General features: G+C 45.2%; 1 protein-coding gene across 1 annotated transcript in view; it reads right to left on the minus strand.

Annotated features, from left to right (window-relative positions):
* Nucleotides 1-26,266, minus strand: part of EDAR (ectodysplasin A receptor) — a 71,635-nt gene that overhangs the window by 23,464 nt on the left and 21,905 nt on the right. The window contains exons 2-3 of the mRNA XM_076328916.1: nucleotides 1,874-1,942; nucleotides 1,045-1,167 (exon numbers count right to left, since the gene is read on the minus strand). Coding sequence (XP_076185031.1) covers nucleotides 1,045-1,167; nucleotides 1,874-1,924 — 174 coding nt within the window. The 5' untranslated portion in view covers nucleotides 1,925-1,942. The remainder of the gene's footprint in view (nucleotides 1-1,044; nucleotides 1,168-1,873; nucleotides 1,943-26,266) is intronic.

Genomic DNA, 26,266 nt, shown 5'->3' on the forward strand with positions numbered 1-26,266 from the left:
GTTCACAGCCTGGCCCGTTGGCTTTGTGGCACAACGTCATACCAAGAGAAAAGCGTTTGTTGTTTGGTCCCTTAGTGTCTGTCCTAAAAAGGCCATGGAGGGATATAAGGATGAAGCACGCTGTGTCCTGGAGAGGGAAAAGGGGAACCGGCGCATCGTACTCCTTGAAAGTGGCCCCCAATAGCTATTTATATTATATTCCAGCAACTGATGGAAGTTAATTGCAGCTGCTGCTCAGACAGAAACTGAACTGAAAATTGAAGAGTAGAGAAGGAGATTACAGGGGAAACACAGCTGTAGCAGGGATATCGGCGATCTTGCTTTCATGCTTGGAGAGGCCAGAGGGAACATCACAAAAGGCAATGTTTGGATGAGATTTCGTAACCCCTGAACTCGCGTGTCCCAGCTGAACGTTACGTTTAGATTAAATAAAACTAAAATCAACTGGTTATTATTCAAACATACTTGTTCAGGACTACCAACTGTGTGAAATTCTTGCAATAGGATGTTTATCCCATTAAAACCAAACAGGATTTCAGTAATTTATTTTTTAATAAGCAACAATTATCTGCTGTAAATCAAATGGTTACTTAGGAACCATAATTTAAAATGTTGCATAAGCATCCAAATTCCTCTAGTGCCAAAATATCTTAGCAGGAGAGCAAAATTAAATCTTGGTTGGGGGGGCCAGCGAGCACACCAGACTAACTGATCTATCACACCATGCTGGAATGGCAGCGTCAGATTTTAAATAACTATTGAGATGAGAACGGACTGGCAGAGACTATGTGTGAAACTTCTACCTTACAACTTTTACAATACTACTTTTAACAGGCTGCTCCCGGGATGTGGTTTACCAGCGTGCACACGTGCGGTGCCTCGCTCCCACGACATACTCGCACACATGAGCGCTCCTGCTTAAGCATCTCTGTCCTTCCCCATTTTCTCTCCTATCCATGTATTACCGCCGCGTAACAAAGCATTTGGTTTTCACATTTGGTGCTTGACATGTGTCCCCCTACCAGCAGAGGAAGCTGAAATTACCATGTAAGGCTCTTCGCCCGGCTCACACTTGGGGCAGTCGTGGCACATGCCGGTGGTCTGGTTGTAGTATTCGTTCTCGCCGCAGTTAGAGTATTCAGCGCTGGCAGAGTACACCAGGGAGACCTGTCACCAGAGAGCATCCCAGAGAACCGTCACTTCCACCGCCTTCGTTCACCGCGCCTCGCCCCCTCCCCTTGCCCAGCTGCTGTGGCTCAGAAGGTGGTGGGGACGGTATTGCAGCATGAAACACCCCTAAAGCTCAGAAACAGAAGTGCCACCACATGAAACAGAGACAGGTATGGTTTTCAGCCACCTGGTCCTGCTAAGAGTTTCTCAGAGCACTGATGTTCGTGCTTGTTGGCACAGCTATTCCTCAAAGTATTGAATGCCGTGATTCCTGGCCTATTAATTCTCACGCTTTCCTGCGCAGGAAATGCCTGAGTTTGCACCCTCACCCTTCCCAGCTCCAATGAGCCTTCATAAATGTGACTGCAAGGGACAATTATAACAACCTCAGATAATGAGCTGCCTTGGGCCTCAACCATGATAGGGCTGTGCTTCATGTGATACCCAGGCTAATTGGCTCTTCCAGCACCTTCTGTTTCTGCTCCGTCCTGGGTCCTTCCCCCTCCCCTTCCTGCCTAGCAGCCTCAGTCTAAGCAGCACGTGCCTACGTGTTTTATTGAATGGAATCTGATCACTGCATTGGTGTTCAATCCTTAAGTCATCTGTAGCTGTGCCATGACAATTCACAGATGTTTGCAAAGACCCAAGCAGAACCCAGTTATCTTTGCATGCTGGAGAGACCTGTATGCACATAAATACGTACCACCAGAAAAGGGAACACGTGAGTCCATTTACGTTCACCCAGGTGAGCCATGCTCTCTTGATATTTTACCTGAAAAGATAGAAGAGGTGATTGTTTATGAACATGAGTAAATATTTGTGTGCGTTGCCAAAATAAGAACAGAAGGGCTCATAAGCAGAACAAAGGTTACACGGGAGCGATGCCCGGAGGTCTAAACAAAGAGAGGGGGAGATGTGCACGTGCACTCACACACACGCGCACACCACACACCCTTACTGCACGTCTCTTTCCTCTCTTTGAGAAGATCAATGGCATGAGGGTGCCCGGTCTTGCAACCTTTATAAAAATCTGTCAAAGGTGAGGAACCAGTTCTGAGCCCCGGCACTTCTTGCCTTGCTGAGAAATCCTCCCACGGAGGAACAGAGGGCTACGTCTCCACTGCTGAATGAAAGAGGGACGGGGATCGGCAGTCTGGCTTGTGTCCACACCGCGTAGTGCTTGACCCCGCTAGATCAGATTAGTCTAGGAAAGATCTAGATGGAGCAGCCAAAAGCGGAGCCAGGGAGCGAACTAACGGCAAGCAGTGTGGGCAGCCGGCACGCCGGGGCTGCACCTTCCTTGCCAGCTCTTGCGGATCCACTGAGAAAGCCCAGAGCTGCCTTCTGTAGGAAGCATTGGCTGCTTTTTGTTCTTGAAAAGCAAATTGCAGATTTAAGAGGTTAAACTCAAGGAAGAAGCCAAACTTTGTATTTGAAGTGCTATTACAATGGTTGGGGAAAAGAAAGGCTGCAATCTCTGTTATAAACACACGTGCTAATTTATTTCATTTCTTCAAATGAATAATTTTGAATAAGAGCTAATGTTACATATTCATGTACTGGATTTCTTTATAAGGGGAAAAAAGAGACAGGAAAAAGAGGCACAAATTGTTTCATTAGCATGATACAACATATTTAATGGTATTGTTACAGCACATAATATGCCCTAGGGATTTTACAGCTTCAAACTGCAAATGTTTGAGATACAATTGCAACACTTTGGTCCTAGCAGATGTAAACTATTCTTTAAATTTTCCGGGTCTCAGACACTGCAAGGCTTTTAGTCTCCCAGAAGAGTACAATTACTGCTTTGTGCCACATTCGAGCATACAACCTACATGAGAGCAGCGCTCTAGTATTTGAGATAGCCACTAACATTACATTTTTAAACACTAAGTAGATGAAGTAAAGATTATATCACTCCAGCATCAAGCTATGAACTTGCTTTATATGTTCCTTCCAGCAATTGGGCTAGCTGAGACAGGTAACTGGGTGGGTGGGTGGGTGGACAACCTGAATTATGAGTATATTCGTTTCTGCAGGAAATTGCACTTTGAAACCTAGAAACAAAAGAGAATCAGAGCTAAATTGTCCTAAATCTGGAGGTAAGAGATGGAAAATAGTCATGCAATTGTATAAACTGTCAAACAGTTGAGTTGGACGAAGGCTTTGGCTATGACGGTGCAGTTGCTTGGAAAAGTTCCAAGGATATAGTCTTAATGCATATGTCTGTTAAACTGAATCCTAGTTATAAAAGAGCTTGTTAGACTTTCAATATTAATATTATTAAGGCTGTGTCCTCACTGTTACTGCAAAATGATTGTATTTATTATAAATCGGGTCTGAGTCTGCTCAGGACCAAAAATTTCACTGGTAAAGCTTGAATCTGTAACTTTACAGCAAGAATATATCTTACAGTAAAAATGTGCTTCGGTTGCTCTCAAGCCACACAGATGTTTGCTGTTTGAGGTACTTGCACGCAATCATAGCCGGATTTGAAAAATGGAAATGAAGAAATGTAGCCCATTAATGTATAATACAATCTTCTCCATCCATTTGGCATTTATTTACATAAAATTGAAAGTGTCAAGTTATACATACATGTATAAAATATTTTTCTGTCTCTCAATATAAATATGCGTGTGCGGTTATGTTTTCTATGTAAACATTTCCCCCCCCCCCTGCATTCCATCATTATACACAGCAATATGTCAGACATATGGGAAATACTTTTTTAACTGGAAAAAGCCAGTTCAAAGTGCTGAATATGGCCAGATTAGAACTCCAGGGGAGACTTTTCCCCCAAACTGGAATACCAAAAAGTTAAATTTCATTATTCATCCCCCTATTCAAGTACACTGCCGTAAACTGGCAGTTATTTTCTGTTGGGTTTTTTTTTTCCTCCTTTGGAGTTAAAAACCAAAATGCTTACTTTATTTTTGTAACGCAGGAGTGGGGGAAGGCAGATGCAGGAGGTTTCTGGCAGTAGGGCCATAGGTAGCTCCTCAGCTGGGATGATACCTGACCCTGTCTACCAAGACATACCAGGCTGCTCTTGGGCTTGCTGTCAATTTTCAAGCATGTTAATTTATACCTGCACCATATTATCTGTCACGCATTAATCCCGTCCACGCAACAAGGGATCTTCTAGTGCTAAGACGGCTTTTGTCTCTAGCCGACATCTGTGAAGACATGCAAAGCTTGGACAATCAGCCAGCTTCTGCCAAGAAGCAGGAAAAAGAGTGGCCAGTTATTATGGCCCCGAATCATTAAAAGCAATTAATGAATTAACAGATGCTGCACCTTTCCTTCGTATTCTGCCGTGCTTTGACTAAAGCAAATGATGCTCTCCTGGGGGAAGGCAGGCAACGGCGAGTGAGAAGGAGCTGGAGATGTATTTTTGCTGGGACCATGCAATCGCTCCTAAGCAATTTGGGATCTCCAGCAGCTCGTCCACTGAGCCCTCCACAGATCCTGACTCGTGTTTTTGTTTGGGCCGTGTGGGTGTCCGCGGAGAGGAGGTGTAAAACACAGGCCTGTGTCTTTGTGGATCAGGTGTGCAACATGCAGCAAGCCTTGTCATGACTAGAGGGGGTTGCTAATTACAGCCATATTTGCCTTTCAGGGCATATTCGTTAATAGCTGTTAAGAATATACACATAAGCTGACAGGAAAAGGAAGGCTATTTTCCCAGTGGCAACTGCAGCAACAAATGCTAGAGACTTGTTGTCTCAGCTTCTCTCCTGTAGACTGTGAGGCACAAATTTGGCCTGGGGGAATAGGAAAAGAGATACATGGGACCCTATTACTCAAATATTTCTCCTCTCAGACGAAAGGCCCTTCTATATAGTCTTTGCGGCTTCTTACCAAGAACTGGCAGATATAAACAAACAAATAAATAAATAAATCCCCAGGCAGAAAATGCGTAGTTCATGCTGTCCAAAGGAGAAAAAGCATCATTCATGGCAGTCAGCCTTTGAATTTGGTAATTTACTTAGATGATAAGGTAGCACTGCCATGATACTTACAGTATCCATGAGTAAATGGAGTAAACGTAGGGAACATGCAAACGATGAGGTTACCCTAGCTGGTGGTCTAAGCTAAAGCTCACAGCTCTTGATGGATGATCTTAGCTGTTATTTTAATTCTGTGGCTTCAGTATTAACACAGTGCAAAAGATAATTTCCTATCATAGACTTTTTGGTTTTAAAAAAAAGTTTGAAAAAAGGAGGAAAACAAATGCATGGATTGAAGTACAGAACTACGTGTTTCTTAATGTTGGGGGGGGGGGGGGTGTCCTCTGCGTTTCTTTAGTTTCATCACTGATGCAGATACATTTCAAGGACACAAAACTTGACTTTGCGAGAGGGAAAGGCACAACCGCTGTGTCAGACAACTTCATCATTTTGATACTTCTATACGCATTTCTATTCTGGGGTTTTCTAAGAAGCAGTTTGGTTAGCAGGTCTGTGGTTACAAATGTAATTCCCGAGTAGCTGGCAAATCGGTATCGATCACAAATCCACATCCAAGATCTCCACTACTAGCAACAACAGCAGCAGCGATGGACAGCAGAATGCGAGACAAAAGGTTTCATATAAATAAACGTGGGCAGGTCGTATGTACTTCACAGGTGCCACCAACAAACCCAGCGCTTACCCCAAGTTCCCAGGGTTTATGAGAGGAACCTCCCGAACTGCCTTTTCCACAGATTATCACAGTTTTTTGCATGGGCTCAGTAGGTAATCTCTGTATGCTCCTGATGCTGCTAAATCCTTCTTAGCTGTGATAAGCATATGATCCTCACTGCAAGGCCTCACAGGTTTCAGAGTTCAGCAGCAGAGTTCAGTCTGGCTCCGGCCTCGTGAAAAAAGATGCGGTCTGAGTTTTTCTTTCAGGATTCCCTGAGCCCATCACTGAACGACAATGATGGCAGTGCAAGCTCAGGGAGAGAATAAACTTAGAGAACTATAAGCAAATGGAAACACAGAGATGAAAAAGAAAACTATTTTGTAGCCTTGGTTACAGCTTGTATTGTTGTGAAAAAATATTGCACAGAACAATACTGCATTTGTAGGACAACGTGAACTACACTGTTTCCCATATCTGTTTTTTCTCGCTTTGACCTTGCAAATACACCTTAAAAATTACCTCAGAGAGATGTAAAAAGTGTTAAAATGATACAACTCTCTTCTTCCTTTTACCTGAAACATCTAAAGGAAGCGAGAACAGCTCAAGCTACACCTAAAACTCTAATTGCCTCTGTGATCTGGCAACTCTGTCAGAAAAATAATTCATTGCTCAGGCACAGAAACAAGATTTTTTTCCAGTGGGAGCTGTATTGACAAGAGGATACATAAAAGATTCTTTAATTTGTTAATGGGGGCACCGCATGCTGAGGATGTGGGGGCAATCAAGCCTAATGAGGAGACATCTCTGTCTTACAGACCCGCTTATCTGGAAACTACATCTGGAAGTCCGTATTAGAACCTGCTTTCTCACCTTACATAGAGACACGTGTTGGCTCTCGTGTAGACGGGCCATCAGCTTTCTGAAAAGGTTTTCAGGAAAAAAAAAAGAGGCTACGAAGCAGGAAAAAAGCAAGAAAGAAGGAAAGGCTCTTTTCAACACAACTTTGCATGGCTGGCATGTGTTCCTGCAGAAACGGGGGCACTGACGAGGTGCGGGGGCTGAGGGGACCACGCGGTCTCCCTGCCCGGCCCCAGGGCACCCACAGCTGGCTGGCACCGAGCCAGCTGCACCGCCCCCCCCAGCCCCCTTGCTACCGGCATGGCCCCAATTCGGCTTCCCTCTAGGCTGATGTTGGTCTCTTCTGCCAGCAGCATCCCTCCAAAACTTAACCCCTCTGGGCCAGGGCTGCCAGAGGAGCACGGCGGTCTCCATCCCCATCCCAAAGTCCTCCCAGGGCACGTGGCTCGCAGGCAAACCTCCCTCCCTGCCACCCCAGCAACCCAAGCCACTTGGGGAGGTGAGTGGGGAGTGAGTATGGGACGGCTTTTTGGGCAGGAAAATGGTAATTCATTGATTCCGCAATCTGCCATTGCAACACGTCCGCTTCAGTGATGTTCCTGCTAGAAAGGCTGATATTTTGGTGGGAAGTGATGCTGTAGGGAAAAGGCACTCATGACCTGCTGCCACGGAGGCTGCTGTCATTGGTGTTGCTTTATACAAACAAGAAAATACTCATTAGGGCAAAAATGTGAGCAGGGACTTGTACCTCCCCCAGTCAAAAGGCTGCCCTGACCCTTAGGCTAAGTCACATGATCTCTTTTGTTTTCTATAATTAAAATAAATAAATAAATAAAAAATCTGGGATTTGTTCTGATGCACAACTAAAAAAAATCAGAAACCTGATATTTATAATGGGGAAAAAAGATCTTGATTTTTTTGGCCGGTCCCCATAAGGATTTTCCTTAGAGGGAGAGGCTTGCTTTCCATCTCTCTGAAAATAAAATTTTTCTAAGGTGTTTTACATGAAGATTTCCCTGTTATTTTCAGTCCCTCGTAATGTCTGCCGGGAAGCGTTACAATGGACGTATTCCTTCTGGTTTGCTTGCTTACTTGTTTGTTTTAGGAGGGCTTGGGCTTTTCTTTTAAGAAACGCTGGCAATGGCAGCGGTGGGAGCAGCGTGCTGCAGGCACATCAGTGCTGTGTCCCATTCTCCCCGCAGAGTTCCTGCTCTGCTGCCCAGGTGAGCTTGCCCCGCTGCCAGCTCGCAGTTGCCGGAGGGCACCCAAGTTTTACATGGAAATAGTTGCAAGATGGATCTTACATCACCATGAAAAATTGCAAATGAGCATGTTAGACTCCCTAGCCTAACGATTCTAAGGCGAGAATGAATGAGCAACTGCACAGTCGTTCAGTGTCTACTGGGTCGTCCCAGTGCCATGTTGGCTCTGTGCTTTCTCCATCACCACTTTCCAAGAAGTTTCCCCATCTGCCCCTACCTGTGGGAGAGGAAACTTGTTTTTGGCATTTTGCTTCCAGGGGCGAGGTAAAATTACTGGTACCAAAACAACTCATTTGAGATTCAGAAGCTCTCCTTAGTTCCTAAGACAAGTATTCCTTTCCATTCGGAGTAGAAAATTAAAAGCTTATTAGGAAAATACAAACCACCGAAGCAACAATGATGTTTTTCTAACATCTTTTCCTTTTTACTGGGCTTTATCCTTTCTAGATGACAGATAACCTAATAAGAACAGTTTGAGTCTTGGCTTGTGTTATTAAGATCGATAAGGATTTGAGCTCACACTTTGCTTCCGTTTCTCAGGGTCTGATCCTGTGAGCTGCCAAGTACCGTCAAATCTCACAATATTTGTGAAGCAGAAGATTTTTAGCACTGTGCAGAGACTGACGTCTTTTTAATACAATAATGGTTGACGGACAGGACAGAGATGGAGAAATTTAGAAATACTTTACAGGAAGAAATTGAGGTGAAATCCTACAGTGACCATCAGCAGAATTTATTGAAATCGTAAATAGAATAGAAATCCCATGGTGACCATCAGTAAACAATGTCTGCTTTTAGCTCTGCGGCACATTTGCATTTCTCAGCTAAAGCCCAGAAAATTATTAGAGAGGTCAAGACGCAGTTCTGTTTTTTCCACGGTTTACATGAAAACATCTGAATTACTGCATCTTACAGGCACAGTGAAGAGTAGCTGGGGTGCTGCGGGAAGGGGCTGCAGCAGAGCACGGTGGTACCTTCGGGGGGTGAACCTCCCCTGAGCAGGTCGCTGCATGGGGAGGATGTCATTGGGAGGGTCCTGGCCGCGAACTTTTATTCCTTGTACAAGTGCATTAAGCAACAGTGCAGCAGTTTCACTGTGTTTGGCAAATGTAATGAAGTCGGTATTAGGTGGCGGCCATTTATACTTTGGTACTTGATTTTGGAGTCCCAGAAAAGGCTCTTGTTTGTCAACAGGCCTCTGTCTTGCAGACAAAGGGAGACATACGCTGCCAAAGAACATTAGTTTTTTTGTTATTCTACTTTTTACATAACTCTGAAGGGGATTTATTATTTTTGTAAACTAAAGGCTGGCCGCATTTAAATTCAAAACTACATCCCAAGCTGCCCGGGCCACCATTGTTGGGAAGTGCAGGGAGAGGGAGCACAGGGAGGGGAAGCTCTCTGCCAGGAACAGGGGCCACACAGCGAGCGGGCGCCGTGCCGGGGGGTGCCCGAGGGGAGAGGCAGCTGGGGGACATGGCACGGGGCGCCCGCAGCACCAGCCAGGGCTTGCGGGCCCCTGTGCCCCGAGCAGGGGGATGCGGGGTGGTACACAGGAGCAGCCCCCCATGTACCCCATCCACCCACCCATCTCGTCGGCCTGGGTTCCCCCGGGGGGACAGCGAGGGGATGGGGCGTAGAGGTCAAAACGCGGCTCCCGGTCCAACGCCAGGCGGAGGAACATGCCCGAGCAACCAAATCCTCCATATCTGTGGGTAGTTGCGAGCTACAACCTGCTGGGGCTGCTATTTATGCCAACCACCACGTGTACAGGTGAGAGGAGGAGCAACCAGCACCTTGGCTAATAGCAGCTGAAGTCACAGTGCACTATAGGGACGTGCCTATAGAAATTGCGTGTTTCCAGGCACGCATGTGTACACGAACACATCTATTTATACCCATGTGTCCTCAGAGAGGCTGACCATCCCTCACATCTCTGTTCAGCCTGGATCTCCCGAATCTCAGATAACATCCCGGTGGGGGGAGATCTCTGTGCTTAACGTGCCACGTAGGGTTACAATTAGAAAGTAGGTTGCCTTCGCTCCTAGGGAAGGAGGAAGAAATGGCTTTCTCTGTTGGAATCCTTTATCTTTTGAGTCAATAATCATAAAATCTCTTCATAATTTCTCTGAGGCCCTCTTTTTTTGTTTTTAATGAAGGTGTTTACATTCCTAATAAGGAGCGCATTAAGCCTAGTGGTACCTTATCTGATAAACTTGTTACCAGGCTATGTCAAGCTGAGTCTTTCAAGGGAGCAAGCTAGTTTTGAAAACGGGTTATCCTCTGGGCTGGAAATGTGCAAGCCAAGAGCTCGCAATTAACTTGGGTTAATTACAAAATACCAGAAATGTAATAATGTATTTAAAAATATAACACAGGTGCTAATGACCTTTTTTTTTCTCCCCCCCCCCCCCTTCCTTTTTCCCCCTCTGCAGGAGCTAACAGCCTGTCACTTCGCTCCCAGGTAACACCCCCCACGCTCCACAGGTGTTAACCACCTTTTTCTCTCATGTGGTGGGATTGATTAGCATAGGAAGATTGATCCAAGAGCGATTGCTTCTACCTTGCAGTTAGCATGGCTTTTGCTCTTGCTTTTTGAGCCTGCTGAAGGAACTAGGTCTGAGAGCTGCTTATTTTTTCTAGGTCTATCAGCTAGTCTAATAAAAGTCATCACTTCCCTCTCCATACCTATTCTCCCACCACCACCACCGTTATGCACATCATGAGAACTTTGAGACACCACCACCAGCAGTGCTACGCAAGATGTAAGCTTGTATGAGTAACCACTTGACCTCCTTCTCACTAAGTAGCAACCTCGCAACTGCACCCTGGACATTTCAGCAGGGATATTGCCTTCCAGCTTGGTGTGCTCAGCCAATTCTGATTGCAACTTGCAGCCCAGGACACTTAAATAAGTCTGGTTTTGAGAGACCAGGCAGGAGCCTTCAGTTCAGTAATTGCTCTTCTGACACGACCCATCTGTAGCTCTCTGCTTGCTCATTTTTCACCTGTTGGACCTGTCCCGTGTTCCTTATGCGCATCAGTGTCAAATGCTTTATTGAAGTCCAGAAAGCCCATGGTACCTGCTCTATTTAGGCATTAAAGCTTCCTGTCAAGAATAACTTAGGAGCCTGGTATTACCTACCAAGGTCGTATTGTATTGCACATCTAAAGGAAGTCTCTATTTTTTCTATGATTTTACAGAAGACATAGGCACATTTCTTGTGCAAAAACCACTAACAAAACAACTGGAGCCATTGACCCCAAGTGTAGATGGGGAGGGGAGAATATCTTCAGGATTAGGGTACCATCAGCCAAAAGCGTTACAAAAAACAGCTCCCCACCTGCAAGCCCCACAGTGGACTGCTGAAACCACACGAGGCAAGCAGCAAGGCAGGGCACGAGAAGGATGAACGACCTGAACCCACGATGAACCAGTGGGTACAACTGGCCCACATCCTCTCTGCTGCAAGAGGTGTCTGACAGGGGAGAGGAGCTGATAATGCACGTCTGCGGAGGCTGAGTGGGAAGGGGAGCAGGTTGCTAGCACCCGTCTCGAGAGACGGGGCCAGCGGTGTCTAGGGGCTGCTTGCTGTGGGTAGCTGAGCAAGTCTCCTGCCAGGATGGCTGGCCCAGGGCAAGCGTGGGGCTGCCTCCCGTGGGCCCTGCTGGTGTCTCAGCCTGGATGCTTGCAGACTGGGAACTGGGGTAACTGGAAACAATTGCACACGCTGCTGGCTACCCTGCGTTGCCTGAGGGTCAGGCTTTGCCACTTGCTGACCTGACAGCAAACACCCCAGGGGGCACAGGCAAAGGGGGGAGTTCAGGCTGGCAAACTAGTGACCTGGAAGGCAAGCCGATAGGGTGTTCAGAAAAAATATATGCAGAAAGGAAGCTATGCTCCTTCTGCTTGTGCTATGTCAGACGCTGCTTTTCCCACGTGCACTACGAGGGTGCTCATGACTGCCTCCCCCAGTCACCTGGGGAGGGCTGCTGCCTACTTCTGACTTGAGTACCACTAAGCCTAGCTTAAATATTCTCTTCAAATATACTGTATTTCACATTGGCTTTATATTTCTTTCCTCCCCTGCCTCCTCCATTAACTGGTCATTTAGATAACTCAGATGCCCTTTATGGTGCTACAACCCAACTATGCTGTGAGCAGAAAAAGATATTTTTATCATCCATATGCACATCTATTGCCTCATCCCATTCCAGTGACACAAGCACAAGAAAAGGTGGAGATGTGGTTTCAGAAGCATTACTCTGTCCTGACACAGAGGTGATGTGGCAGAAATGTGGCAGAGCACTGTGGGAAAAATGAAGAGGATGACACCAGAAGAGAATTGAAGCAATGGTGAACATCATGGTCTTATGGTATTGATTTCTACCATCTAGATGTTTAGTTGCATGCATTTTTAAAATTTATATTAACCTAAAGCTTCTTTTTGATAAAAGAGTCTTTGGACATGCCAAGAGTCTGACTGTAACTGTGAACCAAACTGCAGGTTTTATAACATTCTGTGTCGCTGTAGGGAAAACTAAATGAGGATAGGAAAGTGACCTCTGGGAAGCGATGACAGTCCTAAGAAGTCTGGAAGACAAGGAGCCAGTGAGAGAAGGAAATGCAGCACTAAAAAAAAAATGTGGTTTAAAGTTATCTCCAGAAACATTTAATATGATCAAATAAGCATAATCTTTTCTGTTACAAGCCAGAAGGTGACACATTTTCCTACCGGATGATGAGGGATGTTGCAGTGAATAAATACAGCTCCCTCCAACTGCTTTAATACTTATGTGTAACATCTCCTCAGCCTTGAGACATTTTGGATTTGGCTATTCTTTAAAAATGAGAACTTCCTATAGTTCCCCTTAGCAGCTCTGAAATGTGAAGTGTCATCCACAAGCAGCTGAAGACCTTCTGCTCCCTCTGACTGCAGTGCTTGCTAAGAATGGAGTTATTCTGGGACAGCACTAGTTTGTACTGCGAATTTAAAATCAGGTGTGAATTATCTTCTCCATAAAACATCTTTGAATAGATTTAACACTGCCCCACCAATGGTTAATTTAATGTTTTGATTTAATGTATGTCCCGTGAGTGTTTTCTTTACGCACCCTACAAGTGAAAGTTTGCAAAGCTCCATCTCCTAAACCAGATCCCGACTCCACTGGGGGGCAGTGCATTAGCACATATATTAATTCTGCACTCACCTCCTTCTGAGAAAGCAAGTTTTCCCAGAGAAATATTTAGCTACCATGCGAGGTTCTGCTTAATGGAACAAATGTGCATAGACAGATATATACGGCAAAAATCTCTCCTATACGTGCTGTTAGATTACTGACTTGCTAGCTAAACAACAAACACTAACCTGAGAATGAAACCAAGTCTGAGTACAGAGGTAGTTTAAAGATGATAAACTATTTATTGGCACCAGGATCAACAGATTGTAAATTAGCTACAAAGCTGCAGGGAATAATGACATGTGAAGTCAGTTTTTTGGGTTTCTTTTTTTTTTTTTAATTCTTAGCCCCTCAGGAGATTTGGGATGGTCTGATGTTCATCTGGAGGCTTGTCAAAATTCTATAGAAACTTAATAGCCTGCCAACATGGGTGGTTGCTGCTTGCAGGCATTTCGAAATGGCAAAGGTCCTGTCTGCATGCTGCAGACCTGTACCTGTCAAAGGCTGCTTGGAATGACATGAAAACAGGAGCTGTGCGGTGTCAGAATGCCGTGTGCAGGATTGCAGGGGTAATGTATGCACATCCCCGCTCTCCCGGGGCAGCCAAGCTGTGGGAGGAATCCATTTGGCCTCTTAATTATTCTAAGCACCGCCTAAGTGTTAAACCCCACAAGGTGCTACCACACCTATATACCAGGGTTTGGGTGGGACAGGGCTCCCTGTTCTCTGGTTAGAAGAGAAATGAAGACCGGAGGGCAGCCAGGGAGGCAGGATGAAGCTGGGTGGAAGCAGGAACCAGGGCAAAAGTCTAGGCATGGAGCTGGAGGAGGCATGGAGGTCTGGCATCCAGATCAGGAGCCCTGGGCTGGAGAAAGGGCACCGAGGTTGAGAACAGGAATGGGGAACATGATGTATCTGGAAGGCAGCAGGGCCGAGCACAGGCTGTGGTTGCCCTTTGGTGGGGTCCCGCCTGCTGGTCACTCCACGGCAAGCTGTAAGGACAGTTCCCTGGTGGGATCTGGGTTACATGACTCCAGAAAACAGCACGGGGCCTCCAGGGTTGGAGGCAATCACAACGCATGGGGCCTCCAGGGTTGGAAGCAATTGCAACACATGGGAACGGCATAGGTTACCGAGGCTTCAGGAAGCAGAACTGGAGCCATCCTGTGCTGAGCAGTGGGATGGGGAAGAGGATGAGCCTTAAACCATTCTTGTGATGAGGTTCAAGCTCCTACTTGAAGGCATAGGAGAAGACTGCTTGACAGAGAGCAGGGATGTCTGCCCCGTGGCAGCACAGAGCAAGCTGCTCGCACTTCCCCCAGCAAAGCTCTGCAGCGCCGTGCCAAGCACCTTGGGATGGTGACAAGAATTAGAGCGAAGAATTAGTTGGTAGGACAAAGCCTTGGTTACGCACCACCCTGAAGGGAGACACATAGGTATTCTGGCCTGAACCCAGGAGCTGGATAGCTGAGGGATACATACACACAGAGCAGCTACCATAGGTGAAATGGGAATTGCACCACAGCAGAGAAAGGACTTGAGCAGGTTGTGCCTTTCCAAGCGAAGCCCTCACCCTGAGCGGTGCACGTGGAGGAACTGCTTAACTGAGAGGAGCCTGCGCTGGCAGATGGACTGGGGCTGCCCGGGATGTGTGCTTGGGGAGAGCGCTGTCTGCAACCATTCCCCGTGCTAGAGTAAATCCTCTCTCACCGGGGCCCTCATAGTGTTTTTGCAATTGCATGGCTGTACCCTCTGAGAGCAGACAGGTGCTTCTGTGTTTCTTTTTTCAGGCTGTAGAGAAGTGTAAAGTACATATTCGATACCTGCGTCAGGACTGTACATGTCTGATGACTTGAGCTAGTCCAGGTCGCTGCTCTTGTCCCTGTTTGGGTGCATTCAAACAGGTTTCAGGGCAGAGCTTGGCAGAAGTGTTAGAGCTATTTAGGATCCCTCTAGGCTAGGAAGAAGCAGAACTTGCTGGAAGTTCATGCTGACTCATCAGTCCCTGGATTTTGGAGCTTGTGGAGGAGGTTCTCACTGTGTTTTGTGGGTTTTGTTTTGTTTTGCTTTGTTTTGGTTTGGTTTTTTTCAGGGCTGGACATGCCATGGATGGCTTTGTCCGAGAGCCTTGCGGCCAAGAACACAGATTTACCTCACCACAGATAGGTAGAGAACATCTGGACTTTATAAGGAAGAGACTTCTGAAGCAGGAGGAGGAGGGTGAGGAGGCACTCAAAGAAAGGGCCTTACTAGGTCCCATGCAGCTGATAAACTCTAGTATAGCCACGGGAGGATGAGGGGTAAAGTTGGATAAGCTGGGGTCTGGAGAGGGGAGATGGGCTGTTGGGAAGCACAGTAGGTCCCTGGCAGAGGAGAAATGCTACGTGTCTGGTTGGAGGTATGTCACTCCACTCAGCTTGTGGGCAGAAGAGAAGTGCAAGGCAGAAAGCAGAGCTGGCTAAAACTAAGATAATTCTAAGAAGATTAAAAATAATTTTTGGTAATTAATAGATAATTCATGTTTATCAGGATTATAAGAAAGAAGAAGAATAGCTTACAGCTGTAAATTCAAGTATTTTTTTTACTTTCTTAGCGCTTAAGAACTCACCGTAATTGCAGCAATGAAAGGCTGAAGGCTCTCCTTGGATGAAACTTGCCTGCAGTTCAGATGATACTGCAAACACTTCTTCAGTTCACATGGACTTCTATCGGAAAACTTGGATCATAGATGCTTACTGGTTTGGATATCGCATCTCCATCTTATGGCCTTCATGCAGTTTATTACTAAACATGGAAAAAAATTATTTCTCCCTGTATTTCATTTCTATCACATTTGACAGCTTTCTAGTTTGTGTCTATGTGCGTGACGTTTTTGGCCAAGTATTTTAACATAAAAATTCCTTTTGCAAGGCCAGCATGGATATTTTTTCCTATATTTCATCTCCCTATTTTTGAAAGAGTGATTCTGATGATGAGGTAACATTAATAGAATAAAGCTTATACTGAAACAACTCTCAGAGCTACATTAAATTAGCCTAATTAAAACAAGAACCTTGCATCTTCTCAGCTGTATTTTCTTTAAAAGTCTATGTACCTCCAAGACGCACCTAGTGCCAAAACCACCAGACTATAAAGCCAATAGATTTTACAAGAGAATTATATAGACCTTTGCCAATTCAATCTATCAGTACAGCAAAATGCATCCTGTCAGAAAAAAAATGGTGATTCTGAGATCTGTGCTTATTAGATACTTATCAGTTATCAAATAATTCAATCATCAAAAAAAGGGACCGGATGGGACCTCAGGAAGTTATCTAATCTACCCTTCTGTTTCACACTAATACAATAATCATTCTCTGCCACCCCAACAAACATTTATTAACTGGGTCTTGGGAACCTCCAGTGACAGAGACTGCACAATTTTCCCTCGTCTATTTATTCCAGTGCGTTGCCGTTCCTGGTATTAGGCAGCTTCTCTTAATGTCTAATCTGCATCTCTCTTCATTCACTTGAAGCTGCTGCCGTTTGTCTTATCCACCACGGATGTGAAGAACAGATTATTTCCCTCTGCTCTGCAGTAGTCTCCTAGGTATTTGAGTCTGACCTCATGTCCCAGCTTGGTCATATTTTATGCAAAACAGTCTTAACTCATCCAGTCTTGCACCATTAAGCCACAATTTCTAGAGCACTGGCTGCTTGTGCTTCTACCTGGATTTTCTCCAGCTTGTCCCCATCTTTCTTGAGGTGAATGTCTAAAACTGAGCAGAGTATTTTTATGAAGGCCTCGGCCATCCTGGATAGAGCATTTCATTGAAGAGTTTATAAGCCCTTTTTCACACATTCCCAGATGAGGTTGTGGAGAGAATAAAGGTCCCGCAGTCAGCTAGGGAGACTAGAGACCATAAAACCTCATCTGTTAAGCTATTATGTGTTTGAAGCCTGGTAAGGTTTTTGACTTGCTCTTCTCCCTTCTTCCCCATAATCTACGTTGGCATTTCCACCAAGATGTGAAAAAATATCTTGCATTTGTAAGACATATATCAGTTTTGCAGTGTTGCTATTTGTGCGCCACCAAATACATTCCTTTTGTGCCTAACAGCTGCCCTGGGTTTTTCATTCTGCTGGAGTAAACTCTACCAAATTTGTTGTTTTGCCAGCGATGCCATAGCAACATATTCCCATTTTCCATGCTCCTTGCTTTTACAGGTTGGTGAAGGGGATGTTGAGACTGCCATGGTAAGAGTGTTTTCATCTGGAGAACAAAAGCAATCTGCACCCTTAGAAAGCTGTCATCGTCTCTCCTGCAGACTGCTGAGCCATGCCAGCTCAAATCTTTTCACTGTGATGCTGGATGAAAGCAATGACTCCAGCGTCATAAGCTGCTATTTTGAGTTGGATGCTCAAGTTGCTGAAAAAGATTTTTCTGGCAGAACATCTTTGCAATATTTCTGCTACAAAAATCTGCTTTCATCCTCAACTTCTAACGTCTCTTTTTTGAGGACTGAATGTGTTACGGGCAAACACACTTGCGTGGTCAGGAGAGAATCCAGTTGTGAGGGCTGGCAAGAACAGTTTTGCTTTAAACAGAGCAAAGAAATTGTTCCCCTTTGTCCACTAACCTCTCTGAGTACCTTGTATGTCACTTGATGGCCAACCCTGAGCTCAAACTACTGGAGGATGCCTGAAGATAACATCTATTTTAATACAACAACACAAAACTATAGACCGCAGCAAATATACACTGCAGGTAATTCAATTGCTCTTTGATCAAACATGTTAAAACTAGGTTGTTAACTCCTTGAGTGGCCTGTAGAAAACCAGAACTGACTACTAGCTTATTTAACTGCTGTCCTGAAGCAGAAAAGCAAAGCAGAGCAATATGTAATGTGTAGAGCCTAGGAGATGCTACAGTGAAGCTTATGTCTTGTTTCTTTGGAGTACACCTGCAATGGCTTAGTGTTGCATGTATTTTTTTCTTAATGGAAGACTGAAGGATGGCTTTTGCATGGAGACAGTGAACTTCTCAGAAGTTTTGTTTTGTATAAAGCAGCGATTTCTCCAGAAGAGCTGGCTCCTCTGTACTTCGAAGACCAACAACTTAGAAGAAAGATGGGAAGTTTCAATTTCATATAAACCTTAAAATTTTCCCATTGTTAACGCTACGTGACCCCTACTAAACAGAAAGTCAGGGCATTCAGAGAGTGAAATTTCCACATTGCTACAGGTGGTGAAGTGCCTTTCAGGTGTGTTATTGTTTGCTTGAGTTTGCACCCAGAGAAAGCAATTGCTGGAGTCAAGTATCTGCTTTGAAAGGAGCCTAACAAACAGGTCAAAGCTCTACTTACACTATCACATGAGCAAGCCAGTGCTAACTGAATGCTTTTGGAGTAATACAGGGGGCAAAGACTGTGTGTCTGATCTGTCAGCTATTCTCAATCCTAGCTGTTGGGATAGGACCACATCATTTCGAGTTTATCCTGAATGGAAAGCTAGTATGTACATCAAAGCCAGCTCTAGTCTGCTGGGTTCATCTGAAATGGAGGAAGCCTGCTCTTTGCCTGGATCAACTTACACAAAACTAGCTTATACTGGTAATACCTCCTTCAATACTTTCTGGAGGACCTTGAGGTGCTGCTTAGAGTTAGTTAATGAGGTAACCTCCCCTCCTGAACAGGACAGATTGTGAGATCTACCTCCCAAATCAGCTTGATATATTTTAATTAGTTACAGTTTATGTTAAAAACGTGTGTGTGTTGCTTCTGCAGGGCAAGTTGGAAAGAAAGCTTATGACCAGCAAAGTAATGTCTCCACACCTGATCTACCTGTGATCTACGAAGGGACAGACGTTTATAGGAGTGGGGAGGGGAGAAGGGTGACACAGATAGGGCATGGGTGGCTTAGCAAGATAAACAGCCCAAATAGGACACGACACTAATGCTGGGTGCTCCAGTGCTCCCAGGCACTGTGCGGGCTTGGGAGGAGTTGGTGCTGCTCCCTGCACACAGCTCAGCATCCAGGCACTGGAGGAGGCAGGAGGCAAGGCGGGACATGCAGTAAACCCACCATCTGAGAGCTGGGAAAGGTAAATCAAATAGCTGTTTGAAGAGCCAGAAGCAGAAACACATTGTTTACTCCTCAAAGCCTAAAATGTTACACAAATTGGAAACAGAATAGATGAGACTTTGTAGAATGACAAAGTTTGGGGTTTTTTTTCCTTTTCTTTTATAAACAGCTTTGTTTGCTCCCTGGTGGCTGGCGGTACAGCCAGCCACTAACCTTCTCTAGCCATTTCTTTTGCCTGCTGTAGAATTGGGTCAGATGTTAGTGGTGATCTTGCCCTAAATTTTTCTTAATCTAAATAAACATATTTCTGGGATGCAGAACTCGGCTCCTTTTTTGTGGCAAGATCTCTTGACCACCCTGAAATCATGGCTGCTGCCGCTGGATTACCATGTCTCCTCACTTCCTTCTACCTTAACTACACTGTAGATTGCAAATCACACTAATTTTTACCAATTGGCTATACCTAGAAGTATTGTTTTGCAGCCCTATAGGCATCTAATAGTAATTGCTGCAGAGATCTTGCAAACCGGTGCATGGTTTCTGGAGGCCAAAGGCATATATTGTAAAGTATTTTATGGTCCTAGTGAATCTACCTAGCCCAAATTTGTGGGAGGTATTATTTCTAAGCTAAAAATTTCAGGGGAGTGGGTATTCCTTGTTGGTCACAAATAAAATTTAAAGTGGTCCACCCATCCTCCAGGTTAAAATGTCTGCAGGTATCGATAGGGAAATAACCCAGACACGGACGGTCCCGGATCACACAGGTGACTGCAGTGTTCAGTGGATATAAATAACAAGGGACTATCCCCTCTTGGAGAAGTTGTTTTGGTATATTCAAGTCTAAGCATGAAGCAAGCAAAACATAAATTTTAGGCCTTTCCTGTCAAACACTATGTCTCGTTCCACTGGTTTGGAAAAGATCTTAGCTGTTGTTTCCCTTAGAACAATATGAAAGCCTTGGGGAAAATTAAATTGGTGAGAGATTCAGTATGTAAAATATACAGCGCAGAACGCTGGAGAAATCTCAGTCTAGGCGCGAAGAATCACTCTTGTCACGAGTTGGCAGGTTTTTTATCCCTCCTTTACACAAAATCGCATTTTTGGGATTGATCAGTGTACCTCCTAGGTGAGCTGTTTACTGGCTGTGTGATGTTCTGCCAAACTGTTGATGCCCAGATTCCAGGTGTGAATGTGTTGGGAAAATCTAATGCAGAAAGATGTGTGCCTCTGTGAAGCAAGATGTTGTCAATTAGACCGTTGCTGGAAAATATCATTCGAAGAATTTTTGGAAGAGGAAATGCCAAGTTTCTAGTTAAACGTGTTGAGTATCTCTGGCAAACTTGAATAAGAAACTTTCTCTGGAGAGACTATAAAAATAACTGTTCAAGCCAAGTAAACAATGTATCCAATCTGACAACCTTTTGTCATCATGTCAACTCTGATTTTCACAGATTATGATGAATGCAAGAGCAAAAAGCTAAAATAACACTAAAGGCTTGTAAACACGGGGGGAGTCTGAAAGAGGAACTGGGGGAACGAACTAAACCCATGAAGTTAAAGCACATTAAACCTGTAAGGCTTCTTCTGAACGTGGCTGCTAGGGCGTTCTCAGTCTGCTTACTTAACTAACTTAACATCCAGCATGAAAAAACCTGGAACGGCCTAAGAGTTACATCACCGTGCAGCTAAGAAAGCAGTCTGAGGGCCACAAATGTAATTGTTCTCTCATGCTTCACATACTTGCTGCTGATGTCCTGTGCTTAAGTCCTGCATGTTGGCAGCGCTTGTATCTGCAGCTCTAGCTGAGATGTATGAATATGGAATTCACTGACTCTACTGCAGCTGGAAAACAGGAGTTTCCTCTCCTTGGGAAAGACAACATCTGTCCATAGGTATATTAGAAATCACTCTACAGTGTCAGAAAGGACTAATACCGCTTTTCTAACCTATAGGAGGCATAGGCAGACCTCAGATGCATATTCTTAGGTAGCTCAAACACAGCATGCCAACCTCATTGTGCAGCACTGCTCCCGTTCCTGTTCTTGGCCTCACATTACTGAAGGTTATCCATTAAGTCGTCTTGCAGGAAAGGGAGGTTATCCTGAAAGCACGCTGCAGTAATGGAGGCTGGAGCGTGGCCTGCACAGGTAAGTTGTCTAGCAGAATTTGTTTGTTGTGTTGCGTAGTAGGGGCATGCTTTAAAGGGAGGGGCTGAAACACAGAAGAATAATTCCCATGATAGACTGACTGCTGTGGATCAGTTTGGAAGCAGCAAATATAGGAAACCTTTGCTCTCTTATGTAAACATGCTTATTTTTGTAAAGCCTTGGATCTGTCTCAGAAGGGTGAGCTCATGTGCAGCTGAGTAGACTTTAGTTATCTTCCTATGGATCAGTCTGACAAGCTGCCATAGATGCTTCAAATAACTTAGAAAACCCGTAACCATTCCTACACCCTGCCCATGCACCTCAGTGGTCCGCTGGAGCCCTTATAGTTGGATACAAGTTAAAGCAGCCCTCAGGCTACTTTAATATATGTTGGGGCTAAGCCAGGAAAGGCAAAGCCCAAGGCATACATCAGCCTCTGTGCCGAGGCCAGCGTTGCCACATGGATATATTTCTTCTGCTGTGCTAACTCCATGGTGTGCATGCAGTAGCTTCTGGTCACACCTCGCATGGTGCTTGCCTGCCCTAAGTAAGACAGACTCAGTCAGCCCCGTCTTGTTTTCTAGGTAGGCTTTTTTCCCTGTCCTTTAGAGATTTTTCTGTTGTATTAGAGATCTAAAACCTGTCATCTCCCGCAGGGTTTGTTGGGAGGCACTGAGGGTCACGGCTGCGTCTCTGCATACAGTCCCACGCTCCCTGCGTGACGGCACCCGCTTCCATCTGGTGGGGTAGGCTGGTCACTGAGGTCCCTGCTTCCAGACCTGCGGGGGATAGAGACTGTGGTCCCTAGGCTAGGAGGGGCTGAGACACTCGAGAGGATGAGGGTTGTCTGAACAACCCTGGTTCAAAGGAAGAACCTGCGATTTGGGGAAGAACAAGACTGCTCCCTCCCCGAGGTGGAGCATCAGGCACAGCTGCGCAGGTGAAATCCCACTGAAGTCTGCGGTGAAGTTCTCAGTGATCCTGGCGGCATCTGGATTTGAGCCATGACACACAAAGAGCACACTCAATATGGTAGTTGACAGAATTAATAAAAGAGGATCATGTAGATAAAAACGATATGTGCTCGCTGCGCTCAAAGGAAGTAGTCGTATAATTTCCCTATCAAAACAACACCACTACAAGCACCACAGACCTACCCTAACATAAACCTATACTTAGCAGCCTGATCAGAAACCTTAAAATTCTCTTGAAAATAGCCAAATCCTAGCTCAGAGCCTGAAGTGCAACACTCTATATTCCGAGTAATGGAATAGTCACTAGCACATTATCAATTAAGTAATAGTTCACAATTAGTGAAAATATGAAAACTGCTGTAGCCTTTGCTGTACCAAAGGGCTTATTTGTAGTCTGTTGCTTGCATCAAAATGACATGTCACAGAAAGATGAAGGGAGCCTGTCACAGCCCATTTGAAAAGTCGCTTCTTCTAGACAAGGCTGTCTGCTTTCATCCCTCTTTGCATTATCAGCTGAACTGCTGGCACCAGGTATTCAAGGAATTTCAGAGGGAAGGAGGAAAGCACAATATTTCCTTGTCACTGTGATAGATTTGACAGACCATTTGGGCAATACATCTAGCACCCTGTCACACAAATTGAAATCTTTGGAAAGCCAACAGGCTTTAAGAACAATACTCAGCTTACTCTAGGGCTGGGATATTAGGTTATGACTAGATCCCTCTTTTACTCATGAATCACTCACTTTCATCCTTTAAATGTGTTCAGAGACCTGGGGATGGGGATAGTTCTGCAACAGTCTACCTGGCTTGGTAAAGTGCCCACATCCATTCTTCTTTGTTCCCATATACCTGAATCTCAGGGGACAGGTTTTCTCTGCTAAAGATGGAGCTACTCCCCAGGCTGCTGTACATCTCAGAGACAATTAATTGTGTTTGCAAAGGCTATTGTATGTGTGGCGTGTGGTCAGCAGGCATGCTGTTAGGGGAGAACCTGGGCTTTACCAAAGAGGCAGGTTTGGCACCGATGACTGGAGGCGAGACGAGAAACGCTGGCTGCTGTGCCAAGTGATGTGGGCACCCTTCCTTCAGGATGCTGGCACCCAGCCAGCAACCTAGCAAGATCTTTGAAGTATCAAGCTGCTGACGGTGCTATTTAAGATCAGTAAACAGGCATCCTATTTAAACCGTGGTTAGGGAAGGATCCTTGGTGCTTGGGAAAGGGAGTGTTATCAAGCTAGAGTTTGGTGCGCACAGGACCGCAAAGGACCACCTCGCTACCTGCAGAGTGGCCACGTAACAAAAGCCCCTCTGCTCTTTCTAGATTAAATACCTGAGCCACCTCCATGTTGCACAGTCCAGAGCCCATTTTTGTAACATTTCACCAGCTGATATTTTCCTGTAACACCTAGAACATTACCCCTCTGTTCACGTGCTCCAAACTCACACGCTCCAAATGGAAATGGAAAGTATTGCTCAGCACAGTGCTGTGTTTTCTACCCCGTCTCATGAAGCCAGTGGCATGCTGGTATGAACAAGCCTGCTCTTATGTACAATTTGTATATCCTTTTGTAAAATCCCTCCATGTGTTTTGGGATTGAAGTTATTATATGAACAAGACTGAAAATACACTCCTATCTATTGTCTTCCCTCTGTTTTAATGACCTCTCACCGTCCAACTGCATGCTGTTTCTCAGTAGTACAGCACAATGTGTCTGACATGTACAAACTTTGGACTTTGCACTTCAATGACATCCTGAGTAAACTCATAGGACCCTCTAAACAGTACCCTGACTTTGAAAATATCCCAGGCAGACACATCGGTAAACAAGTAAAGGCACGGTCCTCAGTTCTGATGGGTTAATTCTTCCTCTCTTCCACTGCCCATTCCCAAAGCAGAGCTTGCAAACGCTCCTAACCCTGTTATACCCTGCCCATTTTTATTTTCAAGTCGGAAAAGTGCGCACTCCCCAGCAAAGGCCATTTCCATGCCAGTTCCAAGCTTTCAAACTTCCTCCATCTTTCTGTCACTTTGCCCAAGGAAGTGATACTTTAGAGAGGGCAAAATGGCTTCTCACTTACTTGGAAATCTGAGAGCTCATTTTTCCCAATCTTTTCCTTATACAGTTTATCTTTTGGGGAGAGATCAGTTACGGACAACTTGTGGAAACCTTTTTCTTGGCCATTATTAGGATGTGTGCAAAGAGTTGTATTGCAATATCTCACCTTAAAGCGGCTAGGTGTAGCTAACCATATTTCTAGGCTCCCATTAGGAACAAAGGAGACCTCTGACTTGTTTCAAGAACTTGTTCTCCTATACATAGATGGAACAACATTATTTTCCCCTGGCTGTTTTGGAGGAGTACTGGATAGCACAGAGCTTGTTTGTTTGTTTGGTATACAGGATCAGGTTTTCTGCTGATTTCAAAGAAGGTACCCAAGCTTGCATGATCAAGCTTGCCAGGCTGTATCTGCTCAGGCCCTTTACCCTGTGCTGTGCAAAGATTCAAACTGGAGACTTTCCCAGATATCAGTGGCATTACAAGGAGGAAGCAGAAGATGAAGCACTGTGTCTAAGTGACTCCTTGATAAGAGGATTAATTTAAAACCGTACACTTTGCTCATTTAACTTTTTTTTTTTGGTGAGGAAACATAAAACACCACTGTAATTGTACTTTGGCCTGTGGGAATAATATCCCAGAAATAACATCTCTACTTAAATTCTATAGCTTAAGATCTCTGTGGGGCTGCTTCTTTCACTGCAAGACCTATAATTAGCCATCCATTACGGCATCAAGCAGTAATCCCAAGGAAGCCCATATTTCCCCCCGAGCACCGTATCCCAAACGTGCCAGTGAGCAGGCAGGCAATACTCTGCAGTTCCCCCTCCTGCTCGACCCAGGCAGCTCAGGGGATCGGAGAACCCTCCCCAGGGCACCTCGCAGGGCTCTTCGGCAGGCACGCCCCATGGGACACCTCGCTGCTCTCAGGTGTCTCATACTGTGTCTCACACTGTGAACATCGGGATTGTTACACTCTAAGTCCTAAAGCTACGGTGGTGTGATTTGGGCCACTTTCCCCCTTTTTTTTGCTTCGGAGTGAGAAAAGAAAGCAGCTTTCCATTCAGGAAGGATGGGAAGCCACTAAGTCAAGCACTCCTTTCCTCTGGGAGGGGAAAATTTCCTCAGCCTTTGGACCGAGCACGTCTGCTTCGGGGATGGGGATGGCTCGCTGGTACCGCTCCAGGTCTGGCAGTCTGTGTCTCCGGGATAGCTAATGCTTTCCTGGCACGACAAGAGGGGATACTTCCAGGGAGCTTTACTGGTCAAACTGAAGACTGAGTTCAGATGGGGTGAAACGACACATATGAAGACGACCCGGCTAAAGGTGTTTCCCCATGGTTTTGGGAAAGATTTTAGCTTCCCTTAAAATAAATAAGCAATTTTCTCAGGTAACGTACCATAAACATATAAGCTGTTTCACTTAGCAAATCCTACATTTGAATTGGTTTGTATTTTCCAAAGCCTCTTCCCAGTTTTATTGTCTAAAACTGTTTTCCAAATTAGAATTGAATTTATAAATGGTTTCAGTTGCTTGGAAACAGTGTTGGCAGGGTTTGCGTGTGTGCGTGAACAAATTACTGGCTGAAAAGACTGCCCCTTTCTATGTGTAACCTTTATTAACACTAACGCAAACTCCTCTGCGAAAGTGGTTTGAGGACTCTGTGGTGGTGGACATGAGACCGATGAGACTGGTCCTCATCTCGACACACTTAAGGCACTGAGACCAACGTACAGACAGCCCTCAAATGTGCCAGACTTCATCCCCCGTACAACTTCCTCTGAACTACCAGCCAGCCTAAACTTATATTTAGAAAAGAAATTGAATCCTTGGCGTGACAGCTCTGCTCTGACTTCTGATGGCAATTACCAAGAAAGCGGGCTCTCCAAGGCTCAGCGGCATCAGGAATTTTGTTTCAA

Source organism: Aptenodytes patagonicus, chromosome 1 (genome assembly GCF_965638725.1).
Source record: "Aptenodytes patagonicus chromosome 1, bAptPat1.pri.cur, whole genome shotgun sequence".
Taxonomy (NCBI): domain Eukaryota; kingdom Metazoa; phylum Chordata; class Aves; order Sphenisciformes; family Spheniscidae; genus Aptenodytes; species Aptenodytes patagonicus.